At 49.2% G+C, this 17,559-nt stretch overlaps 8 protein-coding genes across 8 annotated transcripts; 6 read left to right on the forward strand and 2 right to left on the reverse strand.

Moving 5' to 3' along the window:
* Positions 1-460: 460 nt before the first annotated feature.
* Positions 461-3,381, forward strand: cyc8 (putative transcriptional corepressor Cyc8; the record flags this gene model as incomplete). Its single annotated transcript, XM_057250624.1, has 6 exons — positions 461-659; positions 716-1,002; positions 1,069-1,248; positions 1,302-1,394; positions 1,451-1,607; positions 1,685-3,381. The coding sequence occupies 6 exons, from the start codon at positions 461-463 to the stop codon at positions 3,379-3,381; spliced, it is 2,613 nt and encodes an 870-aa protein (XP_057115056.1).
* A 422-nt stretch (positions 3,382-3,803) lies between these two features.
* Positions 3,804-5,626, forward strand: rpL3 (60S ribosomal protein uL3; the record flags this gene model as incomplete). Its single annotated transcript, XM_057250625.1, has 7 exons — positions 3,804-3,811; positions 3,980-4,072; positions 4,147-4,178; positions 4,273-4,330; positions 4,393-4,549; positions 4,644-5,317; positions 5,371-5,626. The coding sequence occupies 7 exons, from the start codon at positions 3,804-3,806 to the stop codon at positions 5,624-5,626; spliced, it is 1,278 nt and encodes a 425-aa protein (XP_057115057.1).
* A 372-nt stretch (positions 5,627-5,998) lies between these two features.
* N7479_002929 (uncharacterized protein) lies at positions 5,999-6,929 on the forward strand (the record flags this gene model as incomplete). The annotated part of the gene is made up of 2 exons (XM_057250626.1): positions 5,999-6,521; positions 6,652-6,929. The coding sequence occupies 2 exons, from the start codon at positions 5,999-6,001 to the stop codon at positions 6,927-6,929; spliced, it is 801 nt and encodes a 266-aa protein (XP_057115058.1).
* A 1,342-nt stretch (positions 6,930-8,271) lies between these two features.
* On the forward strand, positions 8,272-10,543 carry N7479_002930 (SKN1/KRE6 family beta-glucan synthesis-associated protein; the record flags this gene model as incomplete). The annotated part of the gene is made up of 6 exons (XM_057250627.1): positions 8,272-8,921; positions 8,978-9,158; positions 9,213-9,314; positions 9,366-9,888; positions 9,946-10,423; positions 10,483-10,543. The coding sequence occupies 6 exons, from the start codon at positions 8,272-8,274 to the stop codon at positions 10,541-10,543; spliced, it is 1,995 nt and encodes a 664-aa protein (XP_057115059.1).
* Positions 10,544-11,344: 801 nt separating this feature from the next.
* On the forward strand, positions 11,345-12,442 carry N7479_002931 (uncharacterized protein; the record flags this gene model as incomplete). The annotated part of the gene is made up of 3 exons (XM_057250628.1): positions 11,345-11,591; positions 11,756-11,952; positions 12,080-12,442. 3 exons carry the CDS (start codon positions 11,345-11,347, stop codon positions 12,440-12,442), a joined length of 807 nt encoding a protein of 268 aa, XP_057115060.1.
* Positions 12,443-13,005: 563 nt separating this feature from the next.
* On the reverse strand, positions 13,006-13,230 carry N7479_002932 (uncharacterized protein; the record flags this gene model as incomplete). The annotated part of the gene is made up of 1 exon (XM_057250629.1): positions 13,006-13,230. The coding sequence occupies one exon, from the start codon at positions 13,228-13,230 to the stop codon at positions 13,006-13,008; it is 225 nt and encodes a 74-aa protein (XP_057115061.1).
* Positions 13,231-13,242: 12 nt separating this feature from the next.
* On the reverse strand, positions 13,243-14,740 carry N7479_002933 (PDK/BCKDK family protein kinase; the record flags this gene model as incomplete). The annotated part of the gene is made up of 4 exons (XM_057250630.1): positions 13,243-13,306; positions 13,378-14,369; positions 14,429-14,577; positions 14,629-14,740. 4 exons carry the CDS (start codon positions 14,738-14,740, stop codon positions 13,243-13,245), a joined length of 1,317 nt encoding a protein of 438 aa, XP_057115062.1.
* A 2,435-nt stretch (positions 14,741-17,175) lies between these two features.
* Positions 17,176-17,472, forward strand: N7479_002934 (uncharacterized protein; the record flags this gene model as incomplete). The annotated part of the gene is made up of 1 exon (XM_057250631.1): positions 17,176-17,472. One exon carries the CDS (start codon positions 17,176-17,178, stop codon positions 17,470-17,472), a length of 297 nt encoding a protein of 98 aa, XP_057115063.1.
* Positions 17,473-17,559: the final 87 nt, after the last annotated feature.

Genomic DNA, 17,559 nt, shown 5'->3' on the forward strand with positions numbered 1-17,559 from the left:
GGCTTCCCCTTTCCCCACTGTATCTCCTTGGTATCTTCGCTTCTTTCTTCAATATTCTATTTTTCCCTACTACCTTCGCGCGTCAAGCTTCTAGCTGTCACTTCACCCGCAGCCCCCCGAGATTGTGTCACTGCCATCTCGCGCCACTCATTTATCTTCGGGCGAGCGCCAAGGTCCAGTTCAATTTTGGAAAAAAAAACTGCCACCCTTCACTGCTGGATAGTGTCGCGTGAGAGAACCTTTACTTCTTTCGCGACCCGTCCCTCTTTTTTTTCCCTTTCTCTTTCCTCAGTCGATCGGAAATTGCGCCTCAGGATTGGAGTGCGACATCACAAGAGCACACTTGATCGGTGTCTAATAGTGGTGTAAACTTGGATTGTATCGTCGTGTCGCAAACCTACTCCGAGAGTTCGGTCGCGACACGGTTCAACTCAAACCATATTCACAATTCTCGGAAACCATGTCTCATACTCAACCATCACCTACTGCCGGCGTGGCTCCTCACCATGCGACAGCGCATATCGCAGCGCATGCGCAGGCACAGGCACAGGCCAATGGTCATATGTCAGCAATTCCTGTGCAAGGTCAAAAGGGAGTTCCTTCTCTTACCACCGCACAGAAGATCGCCACACTTAACGAACAAGTCTGGCTTCAAATAGGTAAGGATGGCCGATCATAGATTTGCATTGGCGAATGCTGACAGTCGCGTTTGTAGGAAGCTTGACCGAATTGATGGGCGACCTAGAAGGTGCGATGAATGCTTATGAGCAGGCCCTGCGTCACAACCAGTGGTCTATCTCAGCCATGAATGCCATTTCCTGCATTCTCCGGACAAAAGAGCAGTTCCCAAAAGCGATTGAGTACTTGCAAAATATTTTGAAGTTGGATCCGAGTAATGGAGAGACTTGGGGCAGCTTGGGCCACTGCCATCTTATGATGGATAATTTGCAAGAGGCATACACATCTTACCAGCAAGCCCTTTACCACTTGCGTGACCCTAAGGTAAGCCGTCTCCCCCCTCATATATCCACTGAAATATTAGTCGCTGACTCCAATTCCCCCCATTAGGAGCCCAAGCTATGGTATGGAATTGGTATCTTGTATGATCGCTATGGTTCTCTTGATCATGCGGAAGAGGCTTTCTCGCAAGTGATGCGCATGGCACCTGATTTCGAGAAGGCCAATGAAATCTACTTCCGCCTGGGAATCATATACAAGCAACAGCAGAAGTTTAACCAAAGTTTGGAGGTATGTGTGAAATCTCTTGGTATGAGCCTTGAGTTGTGACTAATCCTTCATAGTGCTTCAAATACATTGTTAGCGATCCCCCACGCCCTCTGACGGAAGAAGACATCTGGTTCCAGATTGGCCATGTTCACGAGCAACAGAAAGACGTAAGTCATGCTTCCCTCCACTCCTGATTATTACTTTGTACTCATGAAACCATTAGTTTGAGTCTGCTCAGTCCGCCTACCAGCGCGTCCTCGAGCGGGATCCAAACCACGCCAAAGTTCTCCAGCAACTTGGATGGCTCTATCACCAGCAGAGTAATGCTTTCCAAAGCCAGGAGAAGGCCATCCAGTTTTTGGAGAAGTCTGTCAATGCTGGTAAGTACACTTGCAATCCCCCATTTCAATTGTACACACGGAAACTAATCAATGACCCCCCCCCCCCCCCCCCCTAGATAACAATGACGCTCAAAGTTGGTATCTCCTCGGTCGTTGCTACATGTCGATGGCCAAATACCCCAAGGCGTATGAAGCCTACCAGCAAGCGGTCTATCGCGATGGTCGCAACCCTACCTTCTGGTGCTCGATTGGTGTGCTTTACTACCAGATCAACCAATACCGCGATGCTCTCGATGCGTACTCTCGTGCAATCCGCCTCAATCCTTACATTTCTGAGGTTTGGTATGATCTGGGCACTTTGTACGAATCATGCAACAATCAGATCGCCGATGCCCTGGATGCCTACGGACGTGCCGCAGATCTTGATCCAAGCAACGTTCATATCAAGGCTCGTCTGCAGCTGCTTCAAAGTCAGCTGACTGCTGGCACGGCTGGACAACAGCCACCCACTGCTCCCGCGCCCCAGCCGCAGGATGTTCATCCTCAGGCTTATCAGGCACCTGGCGTCGGTGCACCTCCAGCTCCTCAGTGGGGTGCCCCAGCCCCCATCGGTCCCCCTCCACAAGCCCCTGCTCCCCCACGACAGATTCCTGACTGGAACCGTGGTATCAATGAGCTTCAGTCTCAGAGCCAAGGCCCTCCATCTAACGGTCTTGACCAGCGTGATGCTCGGATCCCCGGTGCTCCCGCTCAAAGCCCTCGACAGGAGCCTGGTCGGGCGTTCCCGGATCCCCGTGGCCCGCCTCGCTCACCAAAGATGGGTGATCCCAATGCCTACCCACCGCCTCACACCCTACCCCAGCTTGGAAACGCTCCTGGCCCAGGCCACGAACGTGCTCCTAGTGGCGGCAATGCCTTCGGTGGCCCACGAGGTGCTATGCCTACCGGTCTTCCCGTCGCTCCTCCTGGGCCCCCTGGTCCTCCTGGTCCCAATGGCGGTGCTCCTCCCCCACCTTACCAGAATCGTCCTTTTAGTCCTGCTCCTGAAATCCGCCCTATTCGCGATGAGCGTCCCTCTTCGCCAGGCTCAGGATACCCTCTCCAACAGTTCCACCCTGGACCTACCCTCCCCCCACAAGTTCCAGGCGGTAACTCCATTGCCTCTGGTGCCCCAGCCCCTCCTTCGGCTGCTACTGCTGCTGAGGCTGCCGCCCGTGATCGCGAAGATCGCCCTCCATCTGCAATGAAGCGCGGCCGCGAATGGGAGGCTGATACTCCAATCAAGAAGCATGCAAATGAAGAGAGCCGCGCTCGTCTGGATGACCAGAACAGCCGCCGCCCGAGTCCCCCCGCTCGTTTGCCTTCTCCTGGTGAGATGCAACGACGAAGCTCCTCAGAGGCCCGCCGCGAGGACGCCCGTCGTGCCAATGAGAACTACCACCCCTCAGAGGCTGCTCATCACCCTCCTACTCTGCCTTCAATCCAAGACATGCCTGCCCGCCCTTCTGCTGGCCCCAGTCTTCCTCCGATGGCCGAGAGCGCTGCCCCTCCATCCAACGCTCCCCCTTCTGGACCTCCTTCCGCCAACACCCCGGTCAAGGAAGAGGCTCCTCGTCCTGAGGCTCCTCCTGCTCACGAGCCCCCCGCGCGCAAGATGGAAGTCGATGAAGACTACGATGACGACGTTGAGGAAGAGAAGAAGGCGGCTGCTGCTACCAAGAGCAGCCCCAATGGCAGCTCTGCTGGCAACCCCGCTAATGGCGCCGGCAATGCCCGTGCTAGTACTCCATCGAAGGTCGAATCCACGGCATAAAAAGTCTTCACTCTCCCAGATCAAACTAATGTGGTCTGGTTGAACCTGGCCAATCCCAAATCTCTCACTTCCTTGCTCCTCCCTGTCCTTCCTATCTTTCAGTGTGTGTGATGTACGGTATGAATGTGCGAGTTACGATGACTAGCTGGTTTCAAGCGCGTGCGCTGAATACTCGTCATGTCTGTTCGTTCTCTTCTTTTTTATGATTTCTTAGTCTCTTTTCACTGTGAATTTTTTTTTTATGGTGCATTAGGCATCTTTGAAGCAAATCATTTGTTTGAATACTCTGGAATTTGGTAGAGTAAATTTATAACGCCTTTTTCTTCAAAAAAAACCCCCCTTCCATCCGAGTTGTATTCCAAGGTTACTATCCTAAGTTACTGTAGTATTGTCTTTTGGTCTACATTTTATTCCAGCCCACAATGTGGATGTTCCTAAAACCATATTGCTGGCCCGGTTTGCCTTGGCAGGCAGGAAGACCCATAAAAATCATCCAGGGCCCGGAAAACATAGACAACACGTGATACCAGGGCTGGATTAGATAATTTGGGTTATTGTGGGGTGCCTCAGGCTCAGACACGCCAAGAGTCTCGCTTAGGTTAGCCCACACACCAAGCGTGCAAAATCAACTTCGACATTTCCAGATCGTCCTCCCACGCACCTCGACGACTAACGATAACAGGGTCAAGATGTGAGTCTATCCCGATTGAAGATTCATACACAATCGCTATTGAATACAATTGCTGACCTGCTTTCGCTTTTCAGGAGTCACCGGAAGTTCGAAGCGCCCCGTCACGGTTCGTGATCACCTTTTTTTCCCTCGATATCGAAATTTCGAAAATACCGAAATACGACCTCTGTGTGTGTGCAGTATACTGATTATATCTCCAGGCTCCCTTGCCTACCTCCCGCGCAAGCGCGCTGCCCGCCACCGTGGTAAGGTTAAGAGGTCAGTACTTTCCGAATGAGTTCGTGAATTGTGGATTTGTGTGCTGAGACTTTTTGCGACAGCTTCCCCAAGGATGATGCCAAGAAGCCCGTCCACCTTACTGCCTCCATGGGCTACAAGGCTGGTATGACCACTGTCGTCCGTGACCTTGACCGTCCCGGTGCCAAGATGCACAAGAAGGAGATTGTCGAGGCCGTCACCGTCATCGAGACCCCTCCTGTACGTTTCCCCTCCCCCGTTGTGTGCGAAAGTGATTGAGAAGGGGAAGAAAAAGCGACTAGTTCCTAACATGATTTTTTTTCTTTCTTTCCAGCTCGTTGCCGTTGGTGTCGTCGGTTACATCGAGACTCCCCGTGGTCTCCGCTCCCTCACCACCGTCTGGGCTGAGCACCTGAGCGATGAGGTCAAGCGTCGCTTCTACAAGAACTGGTACAAGTCCAAGAAGAAGGCCTTCACCAAGTACGCCAAGTCCCACGCCGAGAGCTCCGGTGCCTCCATCACCCGCGAGCTTGAGCGCATCCAGAAGTACTGCACTGTCGTCCGTGTGCTCGCCCACACCCAGATCCGCCAGACTCCTATCAAGCAGAAGAAGGCCCACCTTATGGAGATCCAGGTCAACGGTGGCTCCGTCGCCGACAAGGTCGACTTCGCCCGCAACCTCTTCGAGAAGACCATCGATATCGATACCATCTTCGAGAAGGACGAGATGATTGATGTCATCGCCGTCACCAAGGGTCACGGTTTCTCCGGTGTTACCTCCCGTTGGGGTACCACCAAGCTGCCCCGCAAGACCCACAAGGGTCTGCGCAAGGTCGCCTGTATTGGTGCTTGGCACCCTAACCACGTCCAGTGGACTGTTGCCCGTGCTGGTCAGGACGGATACCACCACCGTACCTCTTGCAACCACAAGATTTTCCGCATTGGAAAGGGTTCCGATGAGGGTAACGCCTCCACCGACTTCGACATCTCCAAGAAGCAGATCACCCCGTATGTTTCCCCCTCCGATACTATCTCCGTGTTTAATTCTAACATTTCTCTAGCATGGGTGGTTTCGTCCACTACGGTGAGGTCAAGAACGACTTCGTCATGGTCAAGGGCTCCGTTCCCGGTGTCAAGAAGCGTGTCATGACTCTGCGCAAGACTCTGTACCCCCAGACTTCCCGCAGGGCCACCGAGAAGGTCGAGCTCAAGTGGATCGATACCTCCTCCAAGTTCGGTCACGGTGCTTTCCAGACCTTCGAGGAGAAGAAGGCCTTCATGGGTACTCTCAAGAAGGACCTTGTGGAGACTGTTTAAGATGTTTAAGCCTATTGGTGATAGTGCACGTTTCATATTCAATAAAAAAGCGAATATCCTTCACGATTTGCATGTAGCAGTACATTGTCTATGTAAATTTATATATTTTAATATCTACATGGGAGCATTTTCTACACCAATTCATGTCCATTTCCTAATCACTGAACAAACTTATTTTCCATCACTTTCACTTGTGATATATATATATCTGGTTCGGGTGTCTGAACACACCCGAAGTGTTAAGCTAGTATTTTTCTTTCTTTTCCTCCCTAATTTCTCCGTATATCCGATTACATTCTCTACAACTCCTTCTATATCATTAGTCGTTCAAATATATCATACTATAACCTGACAAGCCGGTGGTGGAACAAAATGCGCCAGTCCAAGGTCCATTGCGTCATTCCACACTTTTCCCTGCCAGCTTCAGCGGGAAAACGGGCTTTACCAATCTCACCGTACACGCTACGATCAACCTTCCAAACCAAACATCCTCAACCTCAATACCGTCTTCTACAACGTCTATCTCACCAAACGAGCCCAAGAACCAACACCCGAAACGCAGAGCACCAAACTCTCTTCCCCGCAACCTCAAGATCGCAACCACAAATCAGCTGTTTTCTCCTCACCAAGTCCCCCTTCTCAACCTCAGCACAAACCATGTCGTCCGACGACGCCTACATGGCATTCCTGAATAAAGCCAACGAAGACTCGAGCGGCAACCAAGCCGTGCAGCAAGGGGCCGGCACCGTTAAAACCGAGACCGTGCACAGCTCCCTGTCAGTCCCAAAGCCGCTGCAGTCGGTCGACGCATACTACACCTCCGATACAGACGAGCCCTTTGAACCTGTAGCACTGAAATGGGATGGTGCTGCCAAGGGATCGTGGCCTAGTGTTGGTATGTCCTGATCATGTTCCGTTTCCATTTGAATTTCCTACTTCCTTCCCTCCTTGGACTTGCTCCCTTGAAATCCACAAGGAAAAAATATCCTAGTACCGCCCTGCTAACCGCCCCTCCCTCGCTATAGACCAGCTCTCCTCCCTGATCTCCCCAGATACCGACCTGTCCCAGTCCATCTCCACTCTGTCCCCCTCCTCCTTCGACCCGAACAATCAGTATTCCGCCGCCCTGGATGCTATCCGCGCCGCGGCTGTCGAGAAGGATTCTGGTGCCGATAAGTCTGCTGTCGAGCTGAAGGTATACCGCGTTGAACAAACTAGCACCAAGATCGAGTACTGGGTTCTGGCACTAGATGCGCCCGAGAGTCGTCTTGTTGGTTTGCGCGCTAAGGCTGTTGAGTCGTAGGTGTTCTGGCTGTTTGTATCCATAATGGAGAGTTTTGGGGAGTTAGTACAGGACATAATTTGTGTTCTGTTATTTGATGTGTAGCTATTTATTCTACTGAAATATGATTTTGATGTTCTATGAGGAAGTATCGGGGTATATTGGTTGTACGTTCTCGCTACCTTGTTCTTTGATATTGATAATATTGGCGAGGAATGGATAACCAGGGAGTTCATCCTACCTTACACTTGGTGTAAGGTGGTCCTGACAGTTTCTTATTTTGGGTTCTGTCACATTCTTGAGCCCTGAGCGTCGGGTTTTGGCAGGACGCGTGTGAAATGTACGAAACATTGGCCAATTGGCTTTGCATGGAACAATTACCCTTGGATGGAACAGAGCTGTGGCAAAAGGGTTCTCTCCAGTAAATATTCTCGAAGTTACGATATTTGAGGAATAAAGAAATGAAATGCACATCTATCTATATTGCACTGGTATCGGGGTCTCGGACAATGTCTCTCATCCTCCCCGCCAATTCGCCCTTCTCTTCAACAACACCCCGTACTGGATCTATATGGAGCAACTTCTAACTGCTATTATTACTTTATCTGATTCTCTCTGGGTTCTTGGCCATGGCAGGTCCCAAATTCCAGCATTCATGCTGGCCCATTCCTTGGGGCCCTGGGGAGCAACGGGAATGCCGCACCCTAGAATAGCCCTACCCAGGGCGTGAGAACCAGGGCAAGGCCTCAAACCCTCGAGTCTACATCAATTAATCAAACAAGACAATTAATGATATACAAAGGATGGCTTTAGGCCAGTGAACCCATACTGGAACAATACTCTACTATCATCCTCAGTCCATCGCAGAGGCTTAGGGAGAGAGAGATATAGACATACCACTGGTTGCCCCCCTTGGGTCTCTGTCATTCCTGTCTCCTCTCACACACAAACAAGACCCTTCGGACCATCTAGGCTCTTTTCTTCTGGGGTTTTGGTTTTCTTTCTCCATTTCGACTCTGTTTGCCTCTTTTATCGCGTCGCCGAAGGCCATTCGATGCTATCCAACCAGCCGTGTCCGTTCTTTCGTTAAAACATCGCACTCATCAAGTGTGCGGTATACCGACTTAGGTCTCCAGTCCTTACCGTTGAGATATATCGCGAAATCATTGCGCGACAACCCGAAATAAATAAGAGACAGAACAGTACATCGCCATATCAACCTGCCACGAGGATTCCACCAACGACTAATGCAAAAAGGCTGTTTTCACGGTGCCAATAGAAGACAGAGAGTGAGGCCTCACCAGTGCAGAGCAAAGGAGCGTGTCGGAATCATTGAACTAGGAACTGGAGAATCGACAAACATATGTCGGATCACAGCTCTAATGCCTCAGAGGGGAGGGCAACGCCTCACATCCGACTCAACTCGGGGAGACAGGATCCTTTCCTTGAGACAGGCGAGGGCTACGCGCCTCTTACGTCGCGAACATTCCCACGGCCCTTGACGCCAACGCCAACGCCACAGCGCCCCGAAACACCCACGCCGGCACGCGCTCGAGGGCTGTCGTCACCGTACTGTGCAATCAATGTCCCCGAGTCCTCGGAATTTCTGTTGCCTCCAAAATTGAGACCTACGCAGGGACGTGGTGTGAGTAAGAGTGATCGGTCCCTATCTCCAGACCGGTGGTCTGTGGCTCGTTCGAGTGTTAGCTCGATTAGTCGTGAGAGCAGTTTCCCCTTGGATCCGTTCCAGGATTCGAAGGCTCCTTCACGTGCTGGTAGTGAGGATTATGATGTCAACACGCAGACTGTGTCTGGGAAGTTCAATATCATGCCCACTGATGGACTGTTGTTGTTCCCTGAGGACGTGGAGAAGGATGATTACTTGCATAATCCAGACCCGGCGGACAAGGATCGAGATTGTGATATCTGGAATCGTCGAGGTATTTTGAATGTCGGTGGTCTGGCGGTTTTCACAATAGGTCTCCTGGTGCTTTTTATTGGTTACCCGCTCATGTAAGAATTTGTTGGCTCATTTGACTGTGTCTCCCCTGGCTAACGGGTAATCGCAGAACTTGGTTGTCGGGCTTCGCAAAACATCGTGTTGGTCCATGTCATCCATCAGACACGTTGTGTTTGGATGTCGGGGAGCGACCATTGTTGGAAAACCTGCGTACGGGCTTGATTGACCCAGACACACCGAAAGAGGCATATACAAAGAAAAATGTCAATGGGAAGGAGATGAAGCTAGTGGTGAGTTGCTCGGCTGGTCACCAACAAGGATAAGTGACTTATATTCTATTGCAGTTTTCCGACGAGTTTAACATGCCCGGTCGAACCTTCTTTGAGGATGATGACCCATTCTTCCAAGCAGTCGATCTATGGTATGGAGTAACAGCGGACAAAGAGGTTAGTATAGAACGTGTCTGAAATCACAGCTCAAATGCTGACATTCCCTAGTGGTATGACCCCGACGCAGTTACCACGTCGGAAGGCACCCTCCAGCTTCGCTTCGATCATTTTGAAAACCACGATCTCCAATACCGATCTGGTATGGTACAGAGCTGGAATAAGCTCTGCTTCAAGGGCGGCCGTCTCGAAGCTAGCATGTCCCTTCCAGGTGATGGACACATCCAAGGTTTCTGGCCTGGTTTCTGGGCAATGGGTAACTTGGCTCGTCCTGGCTATGCGGCCACCACCGATGGCATGTGGCCATACAGCTATCATGATGGCTGTGATGCGGGAATCACTCCGAACCAAAGTTCCCCCGATGGTATCAACTGGCTGCCTGGTATGCGGTTACCCGGATGTGCCTGTGCTGGCTCCGATCACCCGACTCCCGGTATTGCACGTAGTGCTCCTGAAATCGATGTGATTGAAGGCAGCACTGCTCCACTGTATGGTAACAGCGGTCCCTTCGTCGGCAGTGCGTCGCAGAGTTTGCAGACTGCACCATTCGACCTGTGGTACCTGCCCGACTATGGTGAGTATTTTTCGATATTTTATTTTATAAGACATCCATTAACCAATGAAACCCCAGACTTCGCCGCTGTTTACGACCCACGCGTCACGCAAATTAACGCATACCGAGGCGGCGTCTACCAACAGGCAATGTCCGGCCTAACCAACCTCAATACCCGGTGGTATAACGGCACCGAATTCCAAACCTACTCCTTCGAGTATAAACCTGGCGCAAAAGGCGACGTGACCTGGTTCGTAGGTGCTGAAAAGACTTGGACACTGGATGCCCGCGCCATCGGACCCAATGGTAATGTTGGGCAACGCATGATCCCACTCGAGCCTATGGCGCTGGTCATGAATATGGGCATGGCAGATAACTTTGCGCCGCAGAATGCAAGCATCATCGATTATATGCCTGCTATCCTGCGCTTCGACTACGTACGGATCTATCAGGACCCCGATGATGAGAGCGTTACTTGTGACCCGCCGGGCTATGAGACGACTAAGTATATTGAGAAACATCGCAAAGCGTATGATAATGCGAACTTTACGACTTGGTATGTTTCTTTCGCTCCTCATATTCTTGTTTACGCTTTACTAATGATGGAACTTTTAGGAACGAGGCTGGATATCAATGGCCTCAAAACTCCTACATGCACGACTGTCCGGCTATTTAGACTCTTTTATTCCCTTTCTATCTCCTAAAATGTTGGTCGTTTTAGCGGCATTGTTTTCTGGCGTTGTTGGGTCTTAGGCATCACATTATATTTTCGCCATTCATCATCGATTCAATAAAATCGCTCGTTACTTTTCATTCTTTCCCTGTAGAGCCCAATTAAAAATTTACCGAAGTGATAGCTCCGTGAGAAAACTGTACCTCTCCAACAGTATTCATGACCAAATGAATTCGAATGTTTGTAACAATAGTATACTTGATATACACTAAGCCTAATTAGGGAGTTCAACACGAGCACCTCGACCAACCTTGGAAACTATTGCCGTTGTGTGACCCCCACCGCCTGCTGAATCTGGCCACAGTACGGGGACCAGCGCCAAGAGGGCACCAGGCTACGGGTGTCGTCAACACGCTGAATCATCTATATCACGATTTCTATTTCAAGCGCGGTGAACAGGTATGTTTGAGCCTCTCTAATGAGGTCAATTTTCCCCTCCTCTCAACCCCTCTCCTGGAAAAGACCAGTCTCTTGTGCACTTGCCACCAATATCTGTTTCTCATCCATTGACACTGGCTATAGATCTATCCTGGGGTCATACAATACATGAAATTCTCTGTCAATCACCCAAGTGAAGCAAAGTCCATCACAGAAACCTTTTATTACTTTCATTCCACTAGTTATTGGTTGCACTCACCGTCCAATCTCTGACTTCCCCACCACCGCATATCGACCCAAAGACACGCCTGTCTCTGTCTACTTTTCACTTGCCACTGACTCATTCCCCTTCTCAATATCTTCAAAATGTCTGGCCAAGCCCATCATCTTGCCTCAGATACGGACTCTGACTCTGAATCCGATGGCGGCATGCAACTCGACGACCTAGACCTAGATGACCTGGATCGCGTCGACGGCATACCAATGTACGACAGCGACGGCGGACTTCTAGGTGATATTCCAAACGTGGATGGTACACCAATTTACCGTTCTGATTCAGATGGTGATGATATTTGGGGCGTGAACGGCAACACCTCAAATGCACCAGACCAGGGTAGGTCGAAGATTACATCCTATCACCTTTGTCAAATCCAACTCCCCTCCCACCTTCCACTATCTTTATCTTTCCCAAACCATATGAAGCCATATTCTATGCAAAATTACACCGCCCAAAGTTCACTAAACACAAACCATAGTCTACAAACTGACAACTCAAAGGGAGATTCTCTGGCCGTGCTCAAAACCCCCTCACAACCTCATACAACCGCGCCGGTCCAGACGGTATGACAGAACCCCAAACCGCCTTTGAAAAAGATGCCCGCACGCGCTCGCATCTCCGCGATGAAAAGCACGCCGCTCTGGCCGTCCTCATGGACAGTGAGTTGTTAGTAACATATGCGCTTGCCTCGCGAGAAGTACGTTACTACCTTACCCTACGTTGTCATTCTTCGGTCTTCCCTTGAACGCAGTGGCAGTACTAGCTCCAGCGTCTAATGCCAGCCACAATCACATTGCATAATTAAAACCAATTAACACATCCAGACAATCCCCCAAACCCGCCGCCGCTTCCTGGCAAGATATCTCGCGCCCAACGATCCAGAAAAAGCAGAAGAACTCTACGACCCGCGATTCTACATCGCACCTGACGGGAAGGGAGGGGAAGGATCGCTTATTCGGGGCCGGTACCGGGAGGTTATTGGGGATATTAATGATCACGGCTGGCATAAGCCGGCGCATTTGAGGATGATGGATGCGAAGAAGGCCAGGGGTGGGTCGCGGTCTGTTTCGGCTTCGGGGGCTTTTTCGGGTGCCAATTCGCCAAGGAGGGTTGCTGGGGAGGGAGTGGGGACGGGTTCGGGGAGAGATCAGGATCAGGGTATGGAAGACGAGGATGATGAGCTATGAATTATGAATGGATGCTCCTTGGTGGGTTATTTTTTTAGCGTGTTTCTTGCATGATTTGTGCAGGATATTATCTGAAACATGGGAATTTATCTTACTGGACACTATTCGATTACGGGTGATCCACTACTAAAGACACGCATGACACTAGAATGTTTATATTCGCTAAAACAGACCAAAAAGAAAGTACTATACATAGAAGCCAAATCAACGAAACTACCAGCCCAGAGAGGAAGAGAAAGAGAAAGAAAGAGAAAAGGGGTATCATCGGCATCCAGAAAAGAGAAATAGCTTCTCTGGTGGTTGTTTTTTCTCTTCCTCTTTTCCATCTCTGGGATATTACCTGAGATATTCAGGCAATGCGGTGTCACTACAGTCAGACTTGTAAACTGATCTTCACATTCTTGATTGAACAGCCGATCACAGACGCAGTCATCCAAATCGGAGAAAAAGCTCAGAATAAGCAAGAGACATGATGAGAGATAGAGAGAAAGAGAGGAACCAATCAGAAGACGGGTATTAGAAGCCAAGACCAAAGCCAAGGCTTAGCCAAGTGAAGATCCGTCTTACATGACTTTATCTCCTCCCTTCCTCCGCTGCTCCGAATGGAACAGACTCTCCATGTCTCCGACTTGCTTACGCTCCGAGACCTCTCGGCTGAGCATGCGAGCGTAGTGGGCCTGGGCATTCATCAGTGTCAGTCCTCGAGACGGCGGGGGGTTGTATTCCGGGTCATTGTAAATTGGGTGCAGGCGGTGCGAAGTGGTGATCCGGACCCGACCATCTCTCATGACGGGTGATTGTCATTGCAGAGGCTCCGAGCTCGAAGAGAGCCGGTTGAGATGGAGGTAGACGTCAGTCCCGTAGCTGTGAAGATCAATTAGCAAGGGTTTCATAAAAGATAGTAAAAATGGAGGGAAAAAAAGAAAAAAACATACCCCTCCATACTTATCAACTTCAAATCACCGCCAAAGTATCGGGCGTACAGTCGGCTTATCGGGAGGCCATATCCAAATCCGGCCATTGGCGCTTTGAAGTCATTCTTGTCGAAATCAGGGTCCAGGTTGGGCGTTTGCTCCACTGTTGTGTACATGTAGGTCCATACGAGAGGGATCGATGACCGGGGGATACCACCGCCCTCGTCGGAGATCTTGATTGTAATGTCCTCTTTGCCTTCGGCAACTATTACCTTAGTCACAGGGAAATCATCCTTATCGGCACCATGTTGTTCAACCACCGCCCGTAGCGAGTTTTTGAGGGTCTCGAAGAGCATATGCGATAGGTGTCCGGGAACATACATGAAGTTCAAGTCTTCCTTGCAGACCAGCTGCACCTTGGGTGACTCGAAAAGACCGTAGTAATCCTCGCAGACGAACCGGGCGTTTTCAATGGCCTCGAGCGCGATATCGCGAACGTTGGTCTTGGTACAAATTATTCCAACATAATTGGGATGTTTGACATGCGTTTGTTCCGTGAGTGCGATGTGTTGTCCGATAAGCATTCGTATACCAATCCTTGACATGTAAAACCGGTCGAGAAAGGACTGGATTGTAGAGTCGATTTGCATACGCTGCCGCGCACGTTTCCATTCTAGGATGCCTTGCGCGACGGTGGTCACGACCCCATCGTGGCGTCGCTTTATCTGTTGGAGTGTCTTGGCGAATCGTTGGTTGTAATCGTTGAGTTCCGGAGGCCAGTCTCCCCGGTCGTCCGCGGGGAAAAAGTACCGTCGGCCGGCCGTGGCATGCGCTTTTCCGACGCCATTTCCGTTGCATACGGTCACCGATGACCGGTACTGTCCTTCACGTACGCTTGGGTTCGGAGTTGTTTCAGATAGGATTTTTGAAGGGCCGCCGTTCATCCGGCCTGGTCGTAACAGGCGTGCTTTCACTTCTTGAGTCAGGGTGGGGCGAGGAAGAGCAATGATTTCCTGGTTTTTGGGATCAGTAGACGAATCTAGGAATAATTATCAATGGATGATCTACATACCTCGAATGACTGCGCATACCAGTCCTGGACTTTTTTGATCGATGGCATCTCACTGAGTCCGTCTGGCAGCTCACCGAGATCTTGCACGCGATGTGCGAGACGGATCGGGAGCTCCTCGGAAAGAAATTGAGAGGCGCGGAATAGGGTGCCTGGGTGAGAGTTAGATATGTGACTAGAAACAGTGTCAGTCCAGTTCATACCTGTTGAGGGACGGTCACCAAATTGAACCATCTGCCTCAGCGAGACACCAGTTGCGGGGAAGCTGGCATAGTGTCTGATGGTTTCCATCAGCCTTTCTGAAGGCTTCCACATGGTGGGTATATTGGCCTAATGGCCTGTAAGTGATGTTCTTTCTAGTGAGTGTTTATCTCAGGGAGAGAAGTGTTAAGGAAGAAGTTGTGAGCAATGCGAGTCATCGGAACGTTTTCAACTGCCGAGGTTGAGCGGTCCCCGGGATTTCTCCGCTTGCGCTCTCCGGGGACCGGAGGAAGATCACACGACATTTAGGGAATAAGCAACTTATGATTTATTGTTAATAGTTAAAAAGTATATAATAGTCTATTTTCTTTCCGAATTACATTTTATTCTCAGAACAAAGTAAAGGAGTGTAGAAGCCCTAAGGTACGAAATTCAAAAAATGTCCGTTCGCCCGTAACTTCCTGCAAATGGATGACCTATGATGTAATGATGTGACTCAGGAATATTACGTGCCTGAGGCATCACCCACATGCGAGACATCAAGTGGATGTTCCCAAGGTTGGGGTATACCTAGGTAGCCCTGTCTGATCAGAACCTCGGGAACTCATGACCAAGTGCATTGTTCGGTATCTCAACCCGAATGGTGCTTTCTGATAGGAATATCAAAATTAGGCTAGATTGGAAGCAGATCACTCCAAACCCTATTAAGACTCCTATAACTCCCAACGTATAAAAAAGCACCTACTTCAACCTATACTAAGCTACTACAATCTTAATATTGAGTGTAACAATAGACCCACACTGCCAAATCTCTCTCCGCTGTTTGCCGCTGAAGTATTTTATGCATGAATGTAAGAAATAGTTGCTGCTGTGCAACTTCCACCTTCCAAATTCCCCTTAAGCTGCTCCAAAGTGATTGAGGACATCGGAACAGTTCCGTGTATGCGGCCTCTGTCCCTAACAATGTAGAAATTTGATTTGATTTATCTGGCTCAGGATAATATAAGAGTCTATAACTATATGTAAGGTCATACTCCGATGTCATTTTGTATGATCTTTTCGGATGTCTTTGCTATAGATAGAAGGAAGACATGTTGGGCTTATCACTCTACACTATCAGGTATTAAAAAGTCTAAAATGTGCAGATGACTTTTCTATGTACATTATTGTATAGCCGTTGATAACCGTTGGTTATTAGTTGCAATTATTCTCCACAGTAGTATCGAAAGAACATACTTGAGATCCCTGATAATCCACACCGTCAAGTATGCCCCAAAGCCCAACTTTCCAATTGTTTGGTACCTAAACCGGAATACTTGGCCGATTGTGATAGGATAAAAGCAATTGTGTGTCCACAATGGCAGCCTCTCTTGGACTTGTTTGGACTGAGAATATTTGATTCGGTGAATTGCTCTGGAATAGATTGACTGGGAAAAGAACGCTTGAGAAATTGGGCTTGCTAAGCGAAACACGGTCAAAGCTGAGGAAATTGGATCAAAATACGGAGTAGCGGTGACGAGATTGTATATTGAATCGAAGTATCGACTAGGGGTCCCTTAGGAGACCAATTGATGACTCATCGTCACGCAACCTTGGGATAAAGAGTAGAATGAGGACAATGGAATACATTGGGCTAATCATATGTATAAAATATGTAGTGTGTACTATACTCTATAATCAAATATATATCAGTAAATAGATACTAGATATCACTATATAATGTCTAGATGATGTCCATATAGCAAATTGATGGACCGTACGGAGTAGATCCCGCTTTCTGGGTATTTATGTACACATATATGTTTCGTAGATCAGATATCAACATATCAATATATAAGTATGTTGGAGGTATGCACAACCTATGACTCAATAGGACCGTGCATTCTTGCATAATCTTTAACATTTAGTATATGTTTAGTACTTCGTACTTTTGTTTTTAAATCCCCCCTCCTAATTGAACCCCCATTGACCACCCCCTTTTTATTTAGTCTTTCAATAGGATATCACTATGAGAATAACATTTGTCTAATATCGCGGCTATCTCGCATTTCCTGCATTCATTCTTTGTTCATCTTCTTTCATGCAAAATCTTTCATATATTTGTTTTATATCCCAGTTATCCTTCATATCCTTTATATAGAGAAAGAAAACAAGAGGCAGAAGATGATGCAACGGGCCACGTTCCCACCGCTGCCCATTCGGCCAACAGATCCGCTTTCTGGAGACTCAAGATTCCCTTTTCGAGCTCTTGCTGTTGTCTAGCTATTATTTGCCTCTGACTGGCTATTGTTTGGCCCCTCATCCTTATTTTTTTTTTGTGTGCGTTGGCCATAAAAAAAAACACCAATTTCTCTGAAGAAAAAAAAATCCAAGAAAAAAAAAAAAACAATCAATTCTGCCCTAAATCAAACAAATCCTCAAAACCTCCTCAATTCTCCATCACTTCAATTCCTCACCCTGTGCACTCTATTCTTAACCGTTGCCCGGGATATTCACAGGGAAAAACCTGCACCCCTCCGAACATATATACCCTCCGGATCCACCAAAAAATGTCTCGCCGTCGAATATCCCACAGCGAGATGAACGAGAGCCTCGCCTACCCCTTCATGCAGACCAACGGTCAATACAACGGTCAATCAAATGGTCAACATCGGAGAGGGCCTATTGAAGGTCCCAATGGCCGTCGTCTCATCCGCCGCGTCACATGGCGCTCCTCCACATACAAACTGATGGCTACCCTGTGGGTGCTTGCTGTCCTCTATATCGTCTGGCTAGTCCGCGATCTCTTCATGCCCTTCACACCCTCCGAAACCGACACCCCACCCGCTTCTCAAGATCAAAATTAAAGCGCTTTTCCTTTTCGGTGTGTGTGGGGGGGGGGGAAGGATTTCGGCTCGTCTTGGACTGGATGACTCTTTTCCGGGAGTGGGGGT

Source organism: Penicillium vulpinum, assembly GCF_028829585.1.
Source record: "Penicillium vulpinum strain IBT 29486 chromosome Unknown utg000001l_segment0_segment0, whole genome shotgun sequence".
Lineage (NCBI taxonomy): Eukaryota > Fungi > Ascomycota > Eurotiomycetes > Eurotiales > Aspergillaceae > Penicillium > Penicillium vulpinum.